Source organism: Sciurus carolinensis, chromosome 8 (genome assembly GCF_902686445.1).
Source record: "Sciurus carolinensis chromosome 8, mSciCar1.2, whole genome shotgun sequence".
In the NCBI taxonomy this organism is placed as follows: domain Eukaryota; kingdom Metazoa; phylum Chordata; class Mammalia; order Rodentia; family Sciuridae; genus Sciurus; species Sciurus carolinensis.
The window spans coordinates 35,550,888-35,576,740 of record NC_062220.1 but is presented as its reverse complement, the minus strand read 5'-3'; the positions used below and the strand labels follow the sequence as shown (position 1 = coordinate 35,576,740).

The 25,853-nt window shown below is 34.6% G+C and overlaps 1 protein-coding gene across 3 annotated transcripts in view; it reads left to right on the top strand.

Moving 5' to 3' along the window:
* Cftr (CF transmembrane conductance regulator) overlaps positions 1-25,853 on the top strand; it is a 155,688-nt gene that overhangs the window by 4,136 nt on the left and 125,699 nt on the right. For all 3 annotated transcript variants that reach the window (XM_047562587.1, XM_047562589.1, XM_047562590.1), the window contains exons 2-3: positions 20,461-20,571; positions 24,304-24,412. In XM_047562587.1, the coding sequence (XP_047418543.1) occupies positions 20,461-20,571; positions 24,304-24,412 (220 nt within the window). The remainder of the gene's footprint in view (positions 1-20,460; positions 20,572-24,303; positions 24,413-25,853) is intronic.

Sequence of the window (25,853 nt, the reverse complement as noted above, 5' to 3'; positions counted from 1 at the left end):
CATTTTTCAAGTTTACATTTCCTTATAACTTTTAATATACTTATTCAGTTTGTTCTCTCTTTCCCCATTCCCTGAATTTCCCATATTCTGTTTAGTTGTCATACTATGTATCAAACCATATTTTGGATGATATAATTGGAATTTTGGTTATGGTGTCCTTACTAGAAGTCTAGATCTGTACTTGAACTGTGGGAGTCCCACAGAAGCCAAGTGTCCAATGCAATGGGCCTCTTAAAAGACTGGGTACCAGGGCTTCCATAAATTCTACAGATAAATCTCAAATCAGACCGAAGAGTGAAAAAATGTTAGTATCTAAGGTAGAAATTCACAAAGAATCGCATATTATAAGATTCAGGATAATAGTAAAATAATTTAAGACACTTTTGTAACTATTAAATAGAAAGCAATGAGAAATTTAAAAACAAATACAATAGAATTTACATGTCATAAAGGGTGTGGTGGCTCAAACTATCAGTGAAGATGATGCTCCTAAGCATTCTGCCTTTGATTAAAATATTTTTTGCATCTTTTATTATGAAATTACCTTTAAAAATAATATGCAAATTTCTTTTCATAAGTATATATTAATTTCATTTCTTTATGATTATTATCTTATGGATTGTGTAAGATTAAAGATCATATTACCCAGACTAGTCACTTAGTTTAGTTTTTGCAAGACTTTTGACTATATCTCAAAACTAAAATTTTAATCATAATTCACTTTGTTAAGTCAAGTACTACCTAAGTTTAGATATAGTCCTTCAAAAATGTATTTAAAACTTTAAAGACAATTTTTTTTTTTTTTTTTTGGGGTGCTGGGGATCAAACCCAGGGCCTTGTGCTTGCAAGGCAAGCACTCTACCGACTGAGCTATCTCCCCAACCCCTTAAAGACAATTCTTAATGAAGGGAAATACAAGTGCTTTGAGCAACGGAAGCATAATTTTATAAATGTATAAAAATTCATAAAGTATAATTTTGAAGCAGATCAAGCTTTTTTGGTTAAATAAATTAAAGCACATTGTAAAAACATCTGTCATAATTATTTTATATTGGCATTTTATTTCCATTTATGATATATGAATAAAGCTCTAATTATGACTGGGTCATAAATCTTTTTGCAAATTTTTGGAGAGTGTTCATAACAATATTGCCAAGGAAAATCAGTTGGCTCCTCAAGCAAGTATCTAGTCTGGTTCTGATCAATAGTCAAGCATTATCTCAGGTTTGCCTCTCTGACAAGGGTTAGGCTATTCAAATAAAAAAAATCATAAAACAAAGGCCAATATCAGACAGATAATTGGTATTGTGATGTAAAACACCAAGAGGACCTAAATATCATGCATCTACTGAGTCTGTGGGCAGATGCCGTTCCAGTGCAAACAGCTCCAAGTTTCCACACCCTCTCTTGAATTTATCTCCAGTAAGAATTGGAGGAGGCAATCTCTGGGATAGGGACCCCTCTGTCTTGAACAATGTTGCCCAAACACTGACAAATATTGACTCTACACTAGTCCCTCAGTATTTCTTTCTATCCATCTTCCCTTTGGTGACATATTGTTATTATACAGCTCAGAATTTTCAACTTGGAATACATGTCAATATTGCTTGGCTTAGCTCTCAGAATTCTAAAAGCACCTCTTCTACATAGTCTAATTATATACAAGTATACGTAAAAAGCATCTATATGTAAATATGTAGTTATATAATGTTTCTTTCAGTTAATTTCACAAGTTTTAACAATTACCCCTTGGTTTGAAATGTATTCCAACGAATATTTTATATACTTAAAACACATAGCATACAATCTAGGTTAGTTTTGTTTTGTTTCATACCAGGGATCGAACCCAGGGAGACATGACACTGAGCCAAATTCTTAGCCGTTTTTTAGTTTTTATTTTGAGACAGGGTCTCATTCAATAGGCTTAAGGGCCTCCCTATGTTGCTAAGGCTGGTTTTGAACTTGTGATTCTCCTGCCTCAGCCTCCTGAGCCCTGGGATTACTGGTGTGTGCCACTTTACCTGACTAGTTTTTAATATTTAATTCCTTGCTAAAGAGAGGAGTGGAATCTATTTTTCTTAACTGCTTCATCAATATTTTATGTTTGATGTGTGGCAATCAAAATATCCATCAGAGCCTGTTGATACATAAGGGAAAACATGGTTTTACAGGGTTTTTTTGGTTGTTGTTCTTTATGTTTTACGGGAGGAAGTAGGATTTAGTGTGATAATATTCAATACATAAATGTTGAAACTTGTTTTAGAAGGTCCTTGAATGAACACTGCTATAAAATATATTATTATTGTTAGTGTCCTTTAGCAAGAACCTGTAATTTCAGTACGATAGAGCTATAATGTAAGTATAGGATTGCCAAACCATCAGGGAAGGGTGTTAACCATTTAGCATGGAGTTATATGTTGTTTGTCAAGACTTTAAAAACATCTCTGACTCAGCAGCAATTTTGGCCATTTTGATCCAGTGATTCCTGACGCATCTTGTGTAGGGCATTTCCCTGGATCAAAATCCCTACAATGCAATGAGGTCAAAAGGGGAAAACAGACTTTAATAGAGGTTTGGTTGTTTGGGGACACTGACAGATGGGTTACTTTATAAATATGTCAAGTGCATTATCACAGAGAAAGCATTATTATTTCAGTTGTTTCTCTTTAGTTTCTCAGAATGAGTGTACCATATAGTTGTTTCAGTGAGAAATCAGCATTACCAAGTAGCTTTACTATTGAGCTTTGTGTCAGTGAAAAGCTTGGGTACCTTTAACAAGAAGCCTGCAAAAATTCAATTTAATTTTCGACTGCTTGGTGTAGAGAATTATATCCTTACAGAACTCGGAAAGATCTGATTTTCACAACTGTATCCAAGTTGTAAGACTCTTCAAGTTTGCTATTTTCCGTGCAGCATCTTCATTACTGTCTTTTGACATCAATAACTATTTCAAATTGTAAAGTCCTGCATACTAGGGTCTTCTCCAAGTTGTTTAGTGTAGCATTCAAACCATTTTGGGACTCTCATATGGAATGGTTTAATAAATATCTTTTTTTTTTGTGGTGAGAATGATTCCATGACCAACCCTAGAGACCTATGTATATTACAGACTGATGACATTTAACAGTGCAATGGTGGCATCATTTTGGTAAAAGAAGAGGAAGCAGAACTATGAGCAAATTTTTAATATTACTGCTATTATTCCTGCATTTTCTTTGTGACCCTTATAGCTCCGTCTTTGAGGGACAATCTGTTTGCTAATTCCTTGCTCATAATGTAAGGAAATAATCTGAAGATTTTTGCTGTCTAGGACTGTTAGGACTTTCAGCCCTGAACCAAGGAGCTGAGTCAGAGCAATACTTCCTTTGTACACATGAGTCTGGAAAACCTGGAAGATGCTCTCATTCATTTATTTACCACCTTCTATATTCCCCACAAGGCATTAAGAAGGGAGAGTTGGATAGGAGAGAAAATGATGTTGTCTTCATGTGACAAATTCTCTGAGAACCAGGATCTCAAGGGCTTATAGAAACCCTCAGCAAGGGTACCTAATCCATACTAAGGCTTGCCAAAGGTTTGTTGGAGGAAATGTCTCTTGCATCACACCTGAAGGAGATTATTCAGTAGGAGTTATCCAGATGAGGGTAGGGATGAGTTAGTGAAAATTTAAATGAAGAACCAACTGATCCCGTGTAGGAATGGCAGGCAGAGTGAGTAAGGCAACTTAAAAGAATTCCGAGAAGGTGTCTGAATTCTTCCTAAAATGAGTGACAGAGATTTGTGGGTGATGGGTCTTCAAACTCTAGCATAAGAGGCTTGTTTGAACTTTATCATGGTAAGGGAAAAGCCACAAATTTTAGGAAGGGGAGCGACAGGACCATTTCAGCAAAATAAATGATTACCTGGAAGAGTGGCAGTAGGGATAGAAGGATGATGGATCCGAAGGACATGTTGGAGGCAAAATCAATAGTTTTGTTAATTGATTAGCAGTGAAAGGAGAAGGAGAGAGAAGAACCAGGAGAACATCTGGATTTGCTGATCTGGACCACAAGGTAAATGGTATGTATTGAGTGAAGAAATTCATTTGGAGAAGGCTTGGTGTGGGAGTGGAGGCCTAGGCAAACACTCTACATCTCTTTAAAATGAGAAAGGAAATTATAGGTATGGCTCAAGTCCAGCTAATATGGTTATTTGAAAATAGTCTTGGATCTCTGATTACATTTTGTTTAAAATATATAAGTTGACCAAATACTTATTACCAAAGGAACTTCTACTTTTCAGTTCAAAGGTAGATTTGACATCTGATGCCTGATAGGTTTATATCTTCTATCCATAAAAGTCAATGAATATATATGCACTGTGAACAAAAGTACACAAAGTAAATCAATCCCCCATGGATTAATTAGATTATGGAGCCAACTTAAACCAACAAAAGTAGTACAGTTAGGTAGTACTTACATAAATTATTTAATTCAGTTCACAGAAGTCTTTTAAAACTACAATGGGATTTAAAATATATTCACTATATCAAATTATTAAACTGTTGAAATTGAAACTCAGAGGTAGTAATCCCTGTAATGCCAGAGCTAAATTTTCATGCAATGAAATTTTATTAGCCAGAAAGATAATCACTATAAAATGAACTCATTAAAGTGAAAGTAATTACTTTAGAATACAAATGTGATTTTTAGTTATTCATTCATTCGCTTATGCACACATGCATGTGTGTGTGTGCATTTATTTAGAGTACATATTAAGCTCTTGATACCTGCCAGGGATATAGTGGTTTGAAGTCTTAAAAAACAGATAAAAATTTCTTAGGCATTCTATTTATTCTGCTTCTGCTGGAGTTTTCAATCAAATTTTTTTTTTTAACAATTCAGTTTTTCTCTTTGGAATACAAAACCTGTCATACTCAAATATAGATTTTACCTCTGCCCACTTTTTGAAGGGGACCTAAAATTTTTGATTTACAAAATTGTTGACTGTGTAAAGTACATTTCATTTAATAAGCTATTCCAAACTCACCAATGTTATTTTTTGACAATAAAAATTGTTTGATGTGTTGTGAAAAATTTAAATAAATTCTTATGAAATGTAAACACAAGGTCATTTCATTAAGAAATATATATTGGATTTAATCTTGGACACAGTCTTTGGATTCACTGAAGTGTTAACCTAGTAACTTTGCAGACTATTTAAACTTTTGCAAGGCTTTGGTGTTTCCATTGTTTCTTCTGCCATGAAGGGAAGTAGAAAGATGTTTGTGTTTTCCTGGTTCACACTGCATCACTAATGTAGAGTGGGGTCAGATTCTGGGCTAGTAGACATGTATAAATTATTAGAGATAAACAATGAACTACCAAGTCTTCAGTGATGAAAATCTGCCCCAAATTTAGTTATTTTGTGGAAAGAGATATCTAACTGGAAATGGGATAAAGAGGTAAATGCTCAGGTTCTTAAAATCAGGAGCTCTCACTTCATAATTAACAGTATTTTCTATACCTTTGGCTCAGTGCTCCTCAAATTATGGTCTGCTGATCACCTGCTCAAAAGTATACTAAATATCTATATAGTTTATATAAATATGAAGTATAATACATATATAATATGGTATAAATTTTATATTAAATATGCAGAATCCTGAGTTCTATTCTATTCCTACTAAATCAGAATCTATTCAAAAATTTTCAACTTTCCAGGTAATTCTTTTTGCCTACAAAAATATGGGAACCAGTAGGTCGTAAGGTATCTTAAGAAAATGGATTTAGATAATCCAGCTAGTGCTTCTCAACCTTGATAGCATAAGTCCCTAGAGGTCTAGGTCCTAATCCCAGAGATTTTTACTTACTATATTTAAAGTAGAGTCCAGGAATTTACATCTTTAAGAATGACAACCTTTCCCTCCCCGTTGACCACTTCTGATACTGGTGGTACATGGACCCTAGTTAAAAACCGGGACAAAGTCCCCCGCCCCCTGAAAAAAAAATCCTGGGATATGATTGGGATATGATGATTAATAAAAGTTGTCAGATGTTTTTAAAAGCTCATATACTCAGGCCTCAATCCCTCATGTTTTTGATTTGGGAAGTCTAGAACAAAACTTGGTACAGAGTTCACAAAAGCTTCCAGAAGGTTCTGATCCATGGTTTCATTTTAAAACAAAACAAAAAAGGCAAAAATGAAATAATTATCAGTTATTAATGTGTTTTTAGAATCTTCATTTCTTAGATCATTAATAAAAGATTAGAAAACAGACTTGAGAACAAAATCTGGGGAGAGGTAAAATCTGTATCCAGGATTCTACCAAAAACAAAATGAAAGAAAAAGAAAAAGAAAAAAAACCAACCCATAAAACGTGGGGTATGAAGTTGTTTCCATCTTCTCCCAGTTCCATTAACCTTCTTTCTCTCCCAGTATTCCTCTTTACCAATCTTAGATTCCAAGGAAGAAAGTTGTGAAGTTAGCCACTCTTCAGTAAATTAACAATGGAAATAGTTCAACTTGCCAAGGGATTGAATATTTTCTCTTAAGTGGTTCCCAAATCCTGCAGCTCTGCCTCCCACTACCTCCTAATACTTCTTACACACTTCTACAAACCAGGGATTATTTGAATTATTTGAGAAATTCTAGGTACATTCTACATGTAGGAAATATGTGGTTCAGAGAGGCTAAAGAGTTAATAGAAGCTCACCGAGTTATTGTGAAGTCAGAATGTGAACTTAGATGGATCTAAATCCACATCTCTGTTCTGAACCTGTATATCATATTGCCCACAAACCTGAAATGGTATTGATGAATTATATAATTTCACTTGGTTTGATTTAAAAAACTTCTAGTCTCTGAAATTTATTCTTATAAAGTGTATTATTTTTTAAATGCATAAATAATATTATTTAAATAAGACATGAGGCTTAGTTCTTGGAAGGGCCGGAGCCATGCCCTTCGCCTTAATCACTGTTATTGCCTTGCATAGATCACCCACCTTTCTCTGGTGTCACATTATGACCACTGATCCCAAGTCTTCATCATTTATGTCATCTGCTTTTCTACTTATTTTATTTCTTAGAGCTCAAGGAAGGGGCTGGGCCACTTGGCAGAAGTTTCTTCACCTTGAGTTTTGACAAATATTGGATTCTCCTAGTACAAATTTTTTTGTGTGAAAAATAATACTATTATTAGTGAATCCCAGTTCTCAAATGAAATCTTCCTTGGAACATATAAATAGAAATATAAATAGAAGTAGCCACAAAAGACAATAACTATTTCACACATGCAGACATATAGTTAACTTCTCCCTTAAAATATAGGCTAAAATAAAATTATTCTAAAGTGATTTTATGGGCCATTTTCTTGGTCCTACTAATTTATGTTTTTTATAGTTGTAATGTTTCTGAGATTGAGGTGTCTTTCACAACTGGTATTAAAAAAAACAAAAACAAAACAAACTTGTCAGCCAACAGGCCTAGGAATAAGTTGTAATATGGGAACTTAGTAACACATAAAAGGTATGTGTGTGTGTGTGTGTGTGTGTGTGTGTGTGTATATATATATATATATATATATATATATATGTTCCTATGACTGCAGTTGAATTTTTTTTTTGCATTGGTTAAACCTCAAAAAGTTGAATTTTAACTTAAATTTAGTTTGTTGCTTGATATTTTTTGAGAAGAGTTACTCTGTGATGTAGTTTTGAGAGAAAGAAGTAATATTTAGTCTGAAGTATGTCTGGCATACCAGGCACGGTAATTATAGTAGAAGTTGCTCAAACTCAGCACTTCCCTGTGCCTTGAAATTATGCTGCCTGTGCCACAGGTGAAGGTGCTGTGAATGCAGCTTGTCACTATCCCCCTATTCATAGATGTGAAAGGCCAAGAATGATTCAGAAGAATATTTTTTTTTTACCTGAATGTAAGGCTTAGACCAAGATTTTAATTATGACACCAAAGAAGAAAGTGATCGATAATTGTGTGCACAAGTATGTAGTACTGTTAGTTTCTAGAAACTGCGTGTGCTGTTTCTTTTTGAAAGAGTGAGCATTAAATTGATGGTGAGTCTTTTGATCAATGTCGCTTTAGAGTGTATAACATGATACGATGTTATAAAACCATCATGGTGTTATCTGTAGCTTATTATCTATTGTCTGGGTGTTGTATAAAGCTGTTAAGCAGTGATGAGCCCTGTGTGAGCAGGTGTGCTGGAATATGGGCTGTTAACTGAACTTGGCCCACATGTGGTACAGTGACATGCTTACTTATGCAATGCAGAGATCAACAATGAAGGTCATAGTAGGTTTTAATGCATACAAAGAGATGTCTGGGAAACTTTTCTGTATAAAGGACACAGATTCACCAGGAAGCTTAGGATAATGTTTGGATGACTCCAGTGAGCTAAAATTGTCATATCATGCATCTGAGTATGTGTGATATTTTTATTTGTATTTTAAAATAATAAACAAATTTAAAACACTGGTATTTCAAATAAAATGGGTGAAGTGAATTCCCTGAAGTGTCTTTGAGGAATGGTTGGTTTTGGGGCTAATAGTTTGAAAACCATTGAACTAGTTGTTCTCTATATTGATTGTTCCTGTAAGTCCCATATTTCACCCATCTTTACTTTTCAAAATTATATCACATTCTACTTCAGGTCTATCCTCACTATCAATTCTTAGTGATATATTGTGGAGGTAGCATGTACTTTGGAATTAGATAGATTTTTGGCTGGAATCCTCACTCTGTGACTTATTAACAAGTGATCTAAGGCAATTTTATGTTATCTTTCTGATACTCAGTTATTCTCATTAAAGCGATAAGTTATTCTCAACATGGTTTAATATTATGATGATGTTTGACATTCATTGATTGCTTGCTTTGTACATTAGTCAAGGTTCTCCAGAGAAACAGAACTAATAGTAAATGCATACTTCAATATATATGATCTATTATAAGGAATTAGCTCACATGATTATGAATGCTGGCAAGTCCAAATTTACAGAGTTAGCTGTCAGACTAGAGAACTGGGAAAGCCAGTGTTTTGGTTTGGGTTCAGAGGCAGTCTGCTGTAGAATTCTTTCTTGCTTGGGGAGACCAATCTTTTTGTCTGTTTTAGGCCTTCAACAAATTGGGTGAAGCCCACCTACTTTGGGGAAGGCAATTTGCTTTACCCAGAATTCATTGATTTAGATGTTAATCTCATCCAAAAATAACCTCTCAGTTGACACAAAATTGACCGTCACCCTCTGTAAGTCTTTCCATGCCTAAGTGACAACAAATAGAGAGTAACTCTTCAGTAAATGGCAAACACTAGCATCAGCCACAGCAGTATTTTTGTAATCACCACTTTCTCAACTCTGTGTCTAGGCGCTAAGAAAGTACTTCTTTTCTCTCATTTTAATTCTCTTCTCCTATGAACTATACCTGTACTTTCTATGAATTATGGAGATCATATTGGCCCCTGCCAATTGCACATGTTAGCTTTTGCTTTGCCATTGATTTTCATCTCCAGCTTTTTTTGGGGGGGTGAGGGTAGCATTAAAATTCTTTTTTTCTTTTTTTACAGGCTGCATTTTGACTCATTGTACCCAAATGGGGTACATCTTTTTGTTTCTATGGGTTGTGCACGATGTGGATTCATACCATTCGTGTAATCATACATGTACATAGGGTAATGAGGTCTGTCTCATTTCACCATTTTTCATACATTATCTTAAATATTCAGATTATCCCCTGTGTGCATTGTCCTTACATGGAATTTCTCTGTTGCTTAGGATCAATATATTGTACTTGCTAGGGATACACCATAACAAAGTTCCATAAACTGGGTGACCTAAACAAGAGAAATGTGTTGTGTTGCAGTTCAGCAGACTAGAGGTCTGAGACCAAGGTGGTGGCAGATGTGGTTACTTCTGAGGGCTGTGAGGGAGAGTCTGTTCCAGGTCTTTCCCTTAGCATTAGGGGACTCTGGTAATCCTTAGCATTCTTTGACTTGTGGAGGCATCACCCTGACCTCTGCCTTCATCTTCACAGGGTGTTTTCCCTGTGTGCCCATATCTATGTCCTAATTTCCCCTTTTTATAAAAGTAGCTGTCGTGGTGACTAGGGCCAACTCTGATGGCCTTATTTTAACTTGATTACTCTGTAAAGATCCTGTCTCCAAATAAGGTCACATTCTGAGGTACATGGGTTAGAACACGAACGTTTTGTGGGGAAACAGTTCCATGTTTAACAATCAATAACTGTCTTCAGGAACAGAATGGGATAAGGAAGTAATTTGAAACTGTAGAGTACCATGCATATATCAGGTTACAGTAATTTGTGAAACTTCTAAAACTATATGTATCTCATCTATAATGGTATGTAAATAAAATGAAGATAATCCAGAGAATGTCAAGTGACATAATATAGAAACTATCAAGGAGGGTCATTTGCTCTTGAGAAGAGTGAAGTGAAATTTTGGTCCATGTCTACTAATAATAGGATGAGGGTCAAATATTAGGAATCATGTTTTAATAATGAAGAGTATTACATATGAAAACATTTTATTGAGAATTAAAGAATCTTGATGGGAAGTGTTAGGATTATGAACTTTAAGTTAATAACTCATGAAAAGGGAGGACATGTTATCAAAGAATGGTCCCTGACCCAAGTAGAGACATCTCACATTTACATCACATTTACTTCAGACTTAAAAATGTTGTAACTTTTTTTTTCTTTTAATACCTTCGATCAGGAGTAATGGCTAAGAAACCCCTATTTGCAATCAGAATTTTCAGATGGGTCAAACAAATATCATGTTTGTGGGATTAATTAAAAAATGAATTCATTCAGTTTCTAATCTGTACAAAGCACTGAACAAGACAATGGAGGTAAGAAGATAAATATCACACCTGTGATAGTCTTGCCAACTGTGCTGGTACACATTTGTAATTACACCAATTCAGGAGGCTGAGGCAGGAGGATCATAAGTTTGAAACCAACCTGGGCAACTGAGTGATACTCTGTCTCAAAAGTAAAAAAATAAAAAGGGCTGGGGAATGTAGCTCAGTGGTAAAGCGCCCCTGTGTTCCCTCCTAATACTGAAAAATAAAAAGATTTCCATCTTATGAGGGAAGTAAATTAGTATACAGTGTATTTTGGTTACATGAATCCAAACTTAAAAGAACTGAATGACAGTTAAGCACCATGCTCTATGGTAGGTATAAGGGATATACCGAGGCGGGAGGTGGGGGGTGTTGGAGAGAGAGAGAGAGAGAGAGAGAGAGAGAGAGAGAGGGAGAGAGAGAGAGAATCTATGAGGTGTTACTCCTTGTGGGCTTATAGTCTATTGCGGTGGGCGGGGGGCATGGAGGATTGGTAGATAAGATAATCTGTGGAAGAGCCCCAGGTGCAGGAATTATAGGACAGAGTGGTGCACATGGGAGGGAAGTTAAACCTAGGCTGAAGAGAGGCTCACCTACACCTAATTAATTTCTATGGAACTATTTCAATGCATTGAAATGCACTGGGGTTTCTTGGAAATAGAGGTCAGGTTTTATTTCAAGGAAGCTATCCATTTTTCTTTAGTATGACCTGACTGAACCAAAGAATGCCATGCCTGGTGATGGCAATGGAAGAATCCTTTTAAAAATTAAGAACCACCTTATTATCAATGGTTTTATCCAGTGGGAGCTCCTGCAGAGTTCAAAAGGAAGAGAATCTGGCTCAGCATTTCCTTTAAAGTTCATTTTCCTAAAGTACAAATGGAAGTAAGAGATCATGACATTTTGAGGTCAAAAAACCCTCCTGAATGGCTATAAAAATGATTTTCACTAACCCACCATAATTTGTATTATGATTTGTGTTTTTAATTACCTGATTGTCAAGGTGACCATTTTAAATTCTTAGATTGCTTATTAAGAACTATTAACAAATCAGTCATTCTTAATGTGTTTTGCTCTTGAAATATATAGCAATTTAGTTTTTATTTAAGTGGATCTTTACTTACCTATATATTGCTTGTATTAAGAGAAGACATAAAGAATAAATGAAGAGGATTTAAAGTAAGGCTCTTGCAATAGTTTCATTTCCATGGTAAACCATGAACCAATTTTTGTATCCATTCCCTTCCTATCTTGATTTTTTCTGGAATTCACTGCAGGGATGGGTAAGGATTAGACTGGGTAAGGATTAGAATACTGCTGCTCTCCTCCCACACAACTCCAGGGAGCTTTATCATTGGTGTCTTTCCCAGTGATGTCAAGACTTTAAGATAATGAATGTATAGTCTTGCATCAAACTCAGAAACAGGGATCTGAAACTTAAATTTGGAATCAAGCAATGTGTCCATATGTATCCTTCCTTTCCTTTCCCTGAAAGGGGAAGAAATTAAAGAAGATGCTAAATTTACCCTTCAATTTGCAATACTTGGCAATTTTTCAAGAGAATGATATAATCACAGCAGAATGTAGAAAGGATTGTAAAATGCAATCACTAACCTAATTCCATGTTTAGCTGGAAGATTGGGAAATCAGCCATAGCTGAGAAGCCTGAATCCAAAGCTGTGGTGCTCCTTGAATCCTTCTGAAAAATAATCCTGGGTTACAGTTATACAAGAGTATCACAGAGCAGAGAGCATAAGCAAATTGGGGGAAGAGAAGAGTAAGACAAATGAGAAAAATTCCAGAATTGACTGATGGGTCATTTGGCTTGATGATTCCAAGTAGAGTCCTAGAGAGACCATATTTATTACAACCAAATTTATAAAACCATCAACTTTGTCTTCTGATGCATTCTCTGTACCAGTGCTATCTTTGGAGTATTAGTTCTTGGTCATCTTCATCTTAAATAATTTCTGAAGTTGCTTTCAGTCTCCATTAGACTATTTTAATCATCAGGCAAAATAGGTAAATAAATGAATATCTTCAAACAAGTTATCTTATTTTTAATTTGTTTTTAAGTTTGGAAAAAGCAGCTTTGAGGTACAGCATGGAACGCATCATGAAGTACATAATTAATAGTGATTTTTTCAAAAAAACACAGAGCAAGAGATCATTAAATCACTTGGATGTTGAAGGTCATGAGAAAGTCTAGCATGTGTTTTGCCTGTCGGGCTCATGCCAAACACATATACCTGTCTTCACTTCACTTTCGAGAGCTTTTCAGAGCATTTCTCCCCCAAAGCTATATGATCTCCACAGTGTGAAAAACACTATTGCAGAGAAAAATGAAGTAGCTTCAATCCAGAGTTAGTTCCAGAATGGCAATTATAGCTTGAAAAAGATGTGGGTCTTTCTCTGCCAAAGGACAGAGAAGCTCTAGTAGTGTCTGTTTTGGGTCCTAGTGATGGTGTCTGAACAAGTTAGATGGACAAAGAGCCTCAATAAAGGATTTAGAGTTCTAGAAAAAGGGAGGGAATGCCAAGTAAATGGAGTAATTATAAAGCAAATGCCAGCAAAGTTTAAATCTCTGCACCATGTGGGAGCTATCCTTCTATCATTTATGTGAAGTATGTTTTGTTCCTACCTCAGGAGAAGACAGATGGAACTTGTGTTCCTTTTTTCCTTTTCAGCTTCCACTGGGGATGCTTGAAACTGTTCTCTAGAATGTGACCAACAGTAACAGTGGTGACGTTCTGCCAGTCACACAAGTTTCCCTCTGTAAGCTTTTAAAAATGCCTGCCAGTTACCCAGTGGCATTTCTACTGTAAAATCTTAAGGCCAATCTATTTCCCTTCCTTATTTTCTTGGTTTCAAATATGTTTCTTATTGCCAATGGAAATACAAATTAGAAATTAGAGAGCAATGGTATCACTTGTCTTTCTTGGTTAGTAAAGAGCTCCTGAAACTCAGACAGGATGCAGCAATTTCATAGGGCATTTAATCATTCTGTCTTGCCAGTTGTTCCAGCTACAGTCAGTTTTGTGGCTTTTGTTAGTGGCTTCATGCCCAAATAAACTAAAAATCAAACTCAAATCATGGAAAGACACTCTTTTCTAGAAGAGAACACAAATCATAAGGTTGTATCTTCTGTTATCTTTCATGACAGGTGGTTTTTCTGTAGCATTGCTCTTTGCTTCATTAATTCCTTGAGTCTCTTAAATCCAAGTCATGGATGAATTAGGTGTGGCTGTTCAAAGTGGCCTTCAATGCCAATGGTACGTGTTCCTGTTTTCTTGAGAATACTATCACCATTACTACCCTCACCCCTCAATTCACAATAGTTACAGAAGTTAAGTTCTTTGCTTCTGGGGGTCAGGAAATAAACAACTTATACAACTCATGTTGCATGTCACCAATTCTTAAATTTTCTTATGATCTTTGTACATAGTATTAAATCTTTTCCAGTAGCCACATAAGCATTACCATATTTTAAAGGACTTAGAGTGTCAAAGTCACTGTAAAGAGAATTTTTTTTACCAGTTCTAGAAGTATCAAATGAAACATTTAGAAAAATTCCAAAATCAACACTGACAATTGATTTCTTTGTGATGTTATTCTTAATTATAGCTTTATTGGGATGCAATTCACATGCCAATTTACTGACTTAAAGTATAGGATTCAAGGAATTTTCAGTAAGTTCACAGAATTGTGTTAACCACCAAGATAGCCAACTTTAGAACACTTTAATCACCCCAGAAAGAAACTGCATATCCATTAGCAATTATTACCCCCACTCTACCTCTTACCCTAGGCTGAAAACTTCATATGAATTGAATAAAGTATTCTTTTATGACTGGCTTCTTTCACTTAGGGTAATGTTTTCCAGGGTCATCCTTGTTATAATTTGTATCAGTGCATCATTTCTTTTTTGCAGGGATGGGGATTGAACTCAGGGCCTTAAGCATTCTGGGCTAGTGCTGTACCACTGAGCAACACCATCTAGCTCATTTTAAATTTTATCTTTGAGACAGGGTCTTGTCACTCTAAATTTCCCAGACTGGCCTTGAACTTGGAGCTTTACCAGTCTTAGTCTCCCAAGTAGCTGGGATTATAGGAGTGTGTCACTACACTTAGCTCATCATTCATTTTATTGCCAAATAATATTTTATTTGTTGAAATATCCATTTTATTTATCCACTAGTTGATAGATATTTAGACTTTTCCTATTTTTGTCTAATAATAATAATACTGCTATGAATATTGGGGTTATGAGTTTTTATATGAACATACAAATCATATTTGGATACACACATTTCATTTCTTTTCTTATATACCTAGGAGTGGAGTTGATAATTCTTAGGCAAACTTTCTGTTTCTTATTTTGAAGAATTTTAAAATTGTTTGCCAGGATCTGCATCATTTTACTTTCTCACTAGCAGTGCATGTAGGTTAGAATTTTCTTCACATATTTGCCAGACTTATTATTTTTTATTATAGCCATTCTACTAGTATGAAGTGGAATCTCATTGTGGTTTTGATTTGTATTTCCCTAATGCCTAATGATATTGAGTGTCATTTCATGTACTTATTGGGCTATTTGTTGTACATCTTCTTCTTTGGAGAAATGTCTATTCATGTCCTTTGCTCATTTTAAATTTGGGTCATCTTTTTATTACTGACTTTTGAGGTCTTTTATATACAAGTCCCTTATCAGATATTTATTTGAAATTTTTTTTTCTCCTGTGGATTATCTTTCCACTTTTTTTGATGGTTTTTTTTTTAAGTACATAAGTTTTACATTTTGATAACATTCAATTTATGTGTTTGTTTTTGTTATTCCTTGTGCTTTAATTGTTATATTCAAGTATATACTGCTTTTTGAGATTAGTTCTAATATGGCAAATTGAATACAAGGGTAGATGTTGGTGTTGTGGTGTTATTTATTTACTTATTTATTTATATATTTTACTATCTTTTTCTTTAATTCTACTTCTGTCTTTGACAAATTATTTAAGCAACCTTAGCTTCAATTTCTGATCTATTGTGAATACCAAAATTCAATACTAAGATTCATCTCTGGAGTTGTTGTTGTGGGCTTTAGAAGAAATAATGCATATGAAATAGATTTTTCATGGTTCATAATACTCTATTAATGTGTTATAATCTCAATAACAAACTCTGTTACTCTGAGAATTAAAGCAAAGTCAAGTAGTGTATATAAAAAAGCACATGATAATGTACAGTTGTAATGTTTTATAGACAACATTGAATTTGACTCATGAAAGCCAGGTAGTAGTCATGGTAGTTACTCTAGCAGGATCTGCAACTGAGAGGTAAATATATTTGATGATGAGAAAATTTCTAGTGTATTTGAATTTGTCTACACAAAGTAGTTTAGAGCAATTTCTACTTTGTTCCTTAAGTACTAATTATTTTATGGAAAAAGGAAAAAGATTTAGTGTTTTGGTGTATTAATACATCAGATTTGGTGTATTAATACACTACTTTGTCATACAAGTGGTGATTTGAATGTGCTGTTTTATTTCATTTTCTTTTATTTGGCTAGTGAAAAAAAAAAGTAAATACCATGGAACATGATTGGTTTTTTTTTACAAACAAAATCATTGTGACTTTGAAAAAAATCTGATATATGACCTTCAGAAGTTTTAGCAGATGAAAATGTCAGATGCCTCTGTTGGATTAATAAATCAAATGTCAAATGGAAGATGATTATAAGCTTTAATTATGTAGCTTTTGGAGGACAGGTTTTGTGAAACTCAAAGCTTTAATAGTGGTTATAATGAACACTTTTTTTCATTATAAGGAATAACAAGAAACTCCATAAGAAAAATTGAGTTTTGTCCTAAGAAATGAAATAAATTAAATATAATATTTTGTGTGTTAAAAAATAAAATGATAACTTTTTTTTTCTCCAATGAATGTGAAATCTCTTATAGTTAAGTCTATAAGAAAGCATGTCTGGGATGCTAGGGTTTTTTTTTTTTTCAAAGTTGGCTTAAAACTTGGAAATTCTAAAAATCTGTATACTTTATGGGTCTTTGCTACCTCGTAATTAATAAATAGCTAGTTTCCATTAGAGATAACAAGAACTTTGAAAACTGTCACAATTTAAAAGTAGCCCAACATTTAAGTCTATTGTCCATATACAGTGTTGGTTATAAAAGAAAGAGAAGGCAAGATCAGTTGTGGGTGAGAGGTAAAGATGACAGGGCATTGGAAGGCAGAGGAAAGGCAAGCAACAGTTGTTTTTGGTTGTTTCAGGTGTACTTGCTCTGCTTCATAAAACACCAGGATGTCCATTGATTTCTAATAGAAGAAATATTGAGGTGAAATTCCTGACTGGGCTCTTCAATTCTGTCTAAGTCCATTAAATATACTCAGAATTGTTTAAAAGGGAAAGTGACTGAACTTTTGCATTAATTAATATTTTATAAAATGTTTAAGTACAGATGTCTGAGGATTTTGTTTTGTATTTGCAAGATTGGCCTTAGGTAGGCATGGAGAACTCCTTTATGGGCAGAAATTTCATTCAGTTTATTGCTTTAATCTCAGGGCATAAAATCTTTCTCTAAGGTGACTTAATGGTGTCTGCAAAGCAACCTAGGGTTAACGGATTTTAGTTTTCATACATGTCTTAAGCTAAGTGTCTATTTTAGGACACAAATATAGGTTTACTGTGGTGAAGCCACCAGGAAATACTAAGTAATATTAATAATTATACATGGCAAATTTGAATCTTTAAACTGCTGAATTTGTCTGGTTTGATGATGCTGGGTTATGGAACTCTTGATGACCAAAAGCAAATATCATGTTGTAATTCAACTTATTAAAATGGGTACAGATAACATAGGAAGACTTTTATAAAAGCAGCCCACAAATTGTGTTACTTTGAAATGAGTTAGCAATTCATTTATGGGAATGATCACCAGGTCTTAGAGATGAATCAAAAGAGTTATGTTTATATTTTTTAGGAGGTTGTAGAAATACATTTTTGATTTCTTAAAAATGCTTTTTGTTATGGTGTTGATGTATAGTAAAATTCTGCTCACTTAAAATTAGTGTTATATCTTAATAATTTCAAACATGTTAAAAACACAAAGCTTACTAATAGGTGGAACACATTATCTTTCTCACTAAATCTTCTACATGTCCTTTTCATTCTGTCCTCTGTGCTATTACCTTTGTTTGAAGTATTTCACTATCTGACAGTCAGTGGTTTGCTGCAGTTGTTTTTTCTAGCTGAGCCAATTTTTCCATATTTAGGAAAGTTATAAGCTTATTGTTCAACATAAACACTATTAAACATTAAATTCTTTAAACTTACCCTTAAGTTATATTTAAACAAAGGTAATAAAAACTCAAAAGTTATCACTTTCTGATTATTTTATTACCTATGCTATTAAGGTTATTTAGTTCAATGTATCTGAGTGGTGACATTACTATAATATGAAACTGCATATCTCCTTCCATTTCTGTTCAGTGACTTCATATTTGGTAGCTTGAAATTGGTCATGGTGAGAGAGTATTTACACCACAGAAAATGACCAATGCCATAGATCAGTTTTTGCTCTTTCTTTCTGAGGAAGGAATTGTCAAATATTTTCCTTCACACCACTGCTTACAGCCAGCTAGCTTTTGTTCTCTCTGCTTTCAGAGTCTCTTCCCAAATGTCAGTCTAACACAAGTAACCATGCTTAATTTTCTTAAATAGCAAAGGGTGAACATAGTAAAGGAAAGAATGAAGTCAGAAAAATGTAGAAAAATCTAGGCTTTGCCATTTAGTTTAGCATCTCCGAGCATGATTTTTCTCCCTTTTTGCTCTACCCACATGACCAGCTTTTCAAATTAAAATCACAGTGTGCTCATGGTTATGAAAGAGGTTTGAAAAGTGCTGTGCACACACAAATTTTTACTAGTAGCAAGCTCTTGTTTCACCTTTTTACTTCTTGGTTTAAGTTTAAAAAGGATCATAACCTAAATCTAATCCTAAATTGCTGTCTCTGTTTTCCTCAGCCTAACCGTCACTTACATTTTCAGCTGTCCCATGTGTTGGTCACTGGGATGCTGAGTACCAGGTGGAGATATCATCTTTATCTCAAATGATGCCAATTGCAGACAGGGTGTGAGCCTGGCACTTCTTGTTCTATGGCTTTCAGATGGACCTCATCTATTTTCATTATTTTTCTCCAGGAAAAATGATCAATGGATCAGACCCAGCAATGAAGACTCAATCTAATCATCACCTTTTGTTAAAGAAAGCTCTTGTTTAAATGCAGATTTGTAAGTTAATGAAAAAAAAAGTGACATATTAAGCCATTAACATGTCAATGATATCCTCATTAATATCTTAGCAAGAAATGATTGATGGACTTAACTTTCGAGCTGGTCTCTATTTAATTTAAATCTTAATGAAAGACAAATTATAGAAACATAGGAACATAGGGTGGGCCCTACCAAAGAAGCTGGAGACAAGAAGTATGAAGAATTCACACCCTTAACGTGGGAATGATGAGGTCAGACATGAAAACCATGGGCAAAGTTTTGCTCTGGAACAATATCAAAATGTTTGCATTTGGCATTACACTCCCTTTTAAAAATTTTTGAATGGCATTGCAGGAATATTTGTTCCTATTATATCTTTTATATATTATATCTTTCTGCTTGGGGCTTAAATGCTCCTTTTTGAGTTTTGGTGATTTAACATACATCACCAAAGTCTTAATGACACCAGATTTTACAATTCTCTGTAGCTAAGATGCTGAGGGAGAAAGCATAATTTGGAGAATCAATTTGAATTCAAGTTCAATTTCTCTCTTCAATAGATAACTGAAATTTCACCTGAAGAAGTTCTCATTCTCTTAAATTTCATTTAGAAATGTCTCTTTGTACATGATTTATGTCAAATTCTTCCCCTTTCTCCTACTCCTTTCTTTTTTAGATTTTCTTATCTCTGTGAAGATTATTCTGCCTTTCTATAATTGTTAGAAACAATGTATTTGAAAATACTGGGGTATTCTGCTTAATTATTTTCCATACCACTATCACTAATTTTCATCACAAATTATTATTCATTAGATGCCTAGAGGACAGACATGTGTAACTGTAGTGGGGTGAGGAGATAAAAATAAGAAATCTGTGATCCCTTACATGATTCAGACATGATAGTTAAGTCCACAAATTCATATAAACTACTTGCCCTCTAGCTTTAGTCTATTCCATTTATATATAGTTCATTGCTGAGTACCTTGTGTTATAGTGACAGTTATGGAAGAATGATGATTAAGCATCAGTCTTCTGTTTAGCGGTCAGGTTTTATTTTCCTTTGGGAAGTGTTGTACCATCATTCTTGATCCCTCTGACAAAGAGACAGGCACATTATTTCAGGTGTGTTGATTTTTATATAGGTGTATGAGGTAGGATATGAATTCTGTTATTTATATAAATTAACTTATTGTCATATTTATGCATGCCTACTGTACTATTCACATGCCAGAAGATCTAAATTAGTATCAGATTCCACATCTATATTGGAGACCAAATCAAGGGAATATTTATATGCACTCTGCCTCTCTCTGTTTTAGCTGGACCACACCAATTTTGAGGAAAGGGTACAGACAGCGTCTGGAATTATCAGACATATACCAAATTCCTTCTGCTGATTCTGCTGACAACTTATCTGAAAAGTTGGAAAGGTAAGTACATGCAGATTATTTATTGTTGAAGAGATACATTCATATTATTATTTAGAGAACATAAAACTAGCATTTAAAGGGCTTAATTCTTAAAATGGCACATTTAAAATCAGAACATCTTATATTCTTAGTGCAGGCCATATAGCCTATCTTGTAGAGTGCCTGCCTCGCATGCTCACGGCCTGGGTTTGAGTCCCCAGCACTGTGGGATTGCAGAACATCTTATATTCTTACTAAAATCTTGACCACAAATTAAGCAATGAAATCATGAAAGAAAACTAGCCATTTTCTTGAGAAATGATTTATTTTTCCTGAAAAACAAATTATTTTCATTCTGAAAATTTATCTCTCTTTAAAGAGCATGAAGTGGATTTTATGAAGACTAAAGGAAATCATGTATTTTTGAAGCAAATCATGTGTTATGAAGCAAATCATGTATTTTTGCTTCCAAAATCTTATTATGTGAATACCAATATGGTTCCTGGGAAATCTTGCAGCAGTGGTTATTGGATATCAAGACATAAAAAGAACTCATATTTTTGAGTACCTATTCCCCCAAAAGCATTATTATCTCCATCCTATAGAAGAGCAAACTGAAGCTTGACGAGATAATGTAACCTGCCAATGAATGAATGATGGGGCCATGATTCCAACCTACATCTATACTGCCCACCTGTAGAAAAACTGTTCCTCACAGTGAAGATCTTCTCAGAGTCCCCCTTTTGATGAGTATTGGTTAGACCCCTCTGGATTGCCAGTGATGGAAACCCAAGTAACTAGTTTAAATCAATAGAAAGAGGAAATTTATTGGCTCATGAAGTCAAACCATGTGAGTATCTAGTTAGATACCTGGCTTTAGGGAATCTGTGGAACCAGGATCTCAAACATCACCTGGTGGCATTTGCTTTACACCGATTTATTCTCTGAGAATAACTTTCTCCATGTTTTGGATCCTTACTTAGAACTCATTGCTCACCCCTTTAAAGACCGAAGAGAAAAGAGCCTTTTGCCTTTGGCTGTATAGGAAAAATACAGACTCTGTGCTGACATGCTCACCCCCTGGACTCATCTCCGTCTGTTAATGAATTAGCCTGGGTCTTGTTCCACCATTCAGTGCTTTGTTCACATTATTTTAATAAGATTTGTTTTTCATTTTTTGATATTTTCAAGGCAAAGTAAGATATCAAATCTTATTTTTCTTGATTTTATTAAAAAAAAATAAAGCTAGTAGGAGTATCAGATTCACATTTCCAAAACCCAGGGCCAACTTCTATTGTTGAGCACTGTTGTGCGCAAGTGCCACGAAGGCACAGATTTTTTGTTTGATCTGTTTTGTTTATCATGTATCCTCAAGTGCCCAGAATAGAGCCTGGCATATAGTATCTACTCAGTGAGTATTTGTTGGGTAAATGAATGATTGAATGTGAAATGACTATCTTCATATAAAAACCTGTAACATTGTTGGAGAGATGAAATATATAAAGAACATACTGTAAGTATATCAGCAAGTTTAAAATAATATAGATAATGTTGTAAATCAATGACTCCTCAATGAATACTGAAGGAAAGATTAATCAGAGTAGGGTTAGGTTCATTGAAAGTGTGTGATTTAAATACATTTTTTGAAATGGCTAAATACATTTTTTGAAAAGGATATACACCTAAATCTACAGAATTATCTGGCCTAACATTTCTTTTCTTCTCAGTTTCATTGTGTCTCCCACTTTTTTCATTGTGTCTCAGTTTCAATCTTTGAATTAAACAATTTTGTTTCAATTCAATAACTCTGTGCCAGGGTAGGTTCATAAATTCTACCTTTACTATTTTTGCTTTGCTCTTTGAATCACTTCTTCACCTTGTTATTCTTATAAAATTTGGCATGTGGGCTTTTGAAACTTTGGAACTTTGGAAAGAACGACATACCATTAATAGTACTTTGTACCTCTGTGCCTTAGGACGTGACCCTGGCCTCACATGTTGTATCTGCCTTGTGACCAAGCCCCCCAGGTGGTTGCGGTTGAGGTCCAATGACCCATCTGGCTGAATTTCATGACCATGAGAATGGAACCTCTAAATCACTGCAGTGTGCAAACCACATATTCATTCCATGATTGTAATTCACATATGGACTTTATGACTATAGAACTTCTTCTGCCTTCCTGATTCTACTATGGTGCTGCTGGAGTACACCACCTAGTCTTGATGTTATCTCCTTCTCTCAATCTATAAATTGTTCAAGTCCTACCCACTAAAAAATTCCTCAACCTGACCTTCCTCTCAGTCTCCACTCCACTTCTTTTTCTGTTTCCTTTCATAGCTAACATTTCTCTGCTCTTCTGTTCTCTACACTTCTTTACCATTTATTTACACCTCAGCTTCCTGGACTTTGGTTTCCACTTTTATCATATTTCTAAAACTACATTGACCCGAGTCACCAGACCCTTTACTCATCAAATATAATTATGTTTTTCTATATTAATTCACCTTTGTCCACTTCTTCATCTTGAAGACATTTGTTTGGTTTACTTTCCAACCCTCTTTCCTGGCTTTCCCATTGGACTCATTCCGCTTTGATAGACAGAGGGTGATTCTGCTCCATATTTGGTGTGTTATCCTGTTTTGAGTTACCAAATACTATGGATGAGAGGCAAGATCCATGTGTGTGAACAAAAAGTGGGGATGAGTGTGGGAAGGCAGATGGGAAAAGGTGACTAGGCTTTATAGATGAATGGTAGTTTAGTAAGCTTCTGGGTGAAGACAGAATCTATGCATAGAGATTTCCAAGCTTGTCTTCAAATCTAGCTGTTTTCTCCCTTTTGAGTGATATAGAACCATGTCTACTTAAGGTAACTCAGTAGTGATGGGAATAATCATTGGTAAAATGCAATGCCTTTATCTAATTCTTTAATTCTTGCCTGTGGTTCTTGAAATTTTTCACTACTGCAGTTTAGCAATTAGGATGAAGGTAATGAATAATTTATTCCCTTGCAAAGGAAAACAGTACTTTTATTAACAGAGATCAGTGTCAATGGCTTAAAATAAATCAGCTGACATTCCTATAGTATTTAAAAGAAAATGAAAAGTTTATTAATTTCAGATTATTTAATTCCTACTGCAAAATTTATAGTTTTCTTTTCTTATTTTTTTCAAAGAATTTTACTCCAATAAATGACTTCAGTACTTAAAAATGAGGTCTGATGATTTTGATTTCATGCCTCTGCTTTTAAAAACAAAGTTTAAGTTTTTCTCATGTTAATCACAGAAGTATTCACCTGACATTCTAACTTGCTTGACATTTAAATGTTGTAACATCTGTCACCATTCTAAAGAGATAAGGATCAAGAGGTGAGGGAGAAAAACTTAAAGAGTATTTATGTGTTTAACTTGTTTTACCTTTTTCCAAGTACAGCAATATATATTCATAAATGTTGTACTTTCTTTGTCCATCCATTCCTTTGCTCTTAAAAAACCCAGCACTTTTCTGTAACACATACAATGTGGTCTTTTCATAAAATCAAATCCCTGCAGAATGATATATGATGGAACATCAAATTCTGCCAAATACGTAGTTGAGAAGTTGGTATTGGAGAGTCTCCACAAAACTTTGTCTCTAATTACTTGAGTTAATCACCTTGGATACACTTGTGTGAAACAAGGTCTGTTAAGGGAAACAGGACAACTTAAATATTTGCACATGCAACTTATTGGTCCCATTTTTTTGTTCTTTTGCAGAGAATGGGATAGAGAAGTGGCTTCAAAGAAAAATCCCAAACTCATTAATGCCCTTCGGCGATGTTTTTTCTGGAGATTTATGTTCTATGGAATCTTATTATATTTAGGGGTAAGAAACTCTCATAAATATATGATGAATAAAATAATTATATTTTTGTGATTATAGAAGAACTAAGGCAATCTGGTGGGCAAGGGTAAAGATATAAAAACTTCAAACACTAAGAAACCACCTGAAAATGAGAAGCAAAAATCCTTTGGAACTAAGATGTCCCTGAACACAGGTGGCACTTTACAATTTAACACGGGTCCGGAAAAATGAATTACTTGTTTAAAAATATTTCTTTTATGATTCCAAATCACATTATTTTACCAGTACATGAGATTACAATTGCCTTTACTTTTCTGTGTTTAATAGGGGAATGTCAGGAGACATTCATTGTCGGGAGTCAATGTCAGGAGAATTAGCTCAAATTCAATAATTTATGCATAGGAATATTTGTAATATTTTGAAATCATATTTATATACTGAATTATTCAAGAAAGCATAGCAAAAACTTAACATTTGACAATGAGGTACACTTGCAATGTATTTTCTCAGTATTCTGTGTCTTCTTCAATGTAAAAGAGTGGCATGCTTAAAAACCAAGGCTTTGTGGTATTTAAGGACCTTGGATATTCTCCAGTGACTCTTGAATGTGACTCTGTCTATTATTTTCTGTATAATCTTAGCATCACTTTGAATCCTTAGTTGTAACCTGCAAAAGGGGGTGGCAAGTGGTAAATGTGTCCAGTCTTCAAGAAATGCCTGGGCACAATATTGCTTTGGGATGCAACAGAGCATATGAATTTTTTCATATGTCTTTCTGCTTCCTGGAGGTGGTAGTGCCATAGGCTGTCCCAAAGAAATGCTAGGTGAGTTACACTGCTTTAAGAATTTCCATTCATACAGCCCAGGGAAAATTCATTTAAAAATTTATCTTGACAAAGATGATTGCAGTTAGGTCTAGAGTGGTTTCCTAATGCTCTTGATAATCTCCAGGAGATATTCTTTTGGCTTTTGTTGATCTGTCTATCTATCTACAGATTCATATATAAAAATAGATTCATATATATGGATCTGTTATTTCAAAAACACCAAGAATTTCTCCTAGGAGATGCGCGCGCGTGTGTGTGTGGGTGTGGGTGTGTGTGTATGAATGGAACACACATATTCTTATGGAAACCTGAAAAAGTTATGGGAAAAGTAATTTGTTAATAAATATGGCTAAGCTAACTCAAGAATTAATTATCTTTCAGCATATCTTTGAGATCATTTTTCTTAATAAGAGCAACCAGAGCTTTGGGAAACAATTTTTGTTCAGTTGAGATCAGGAGTGCTAAGAGCAAAACCCAAGGGACAGGAATGGAGTAGGTATAAAGACAGGATAAGTTATTAATGTTGCAAGATTAAAAAAAGAGATCTTAATGCCATGCATGCTGTATTAATTATCCATGGATGGGGTGAGATGGAAGGCGTTTCTGAGTTAACCTGAGTCCTAGGCTACACCTGT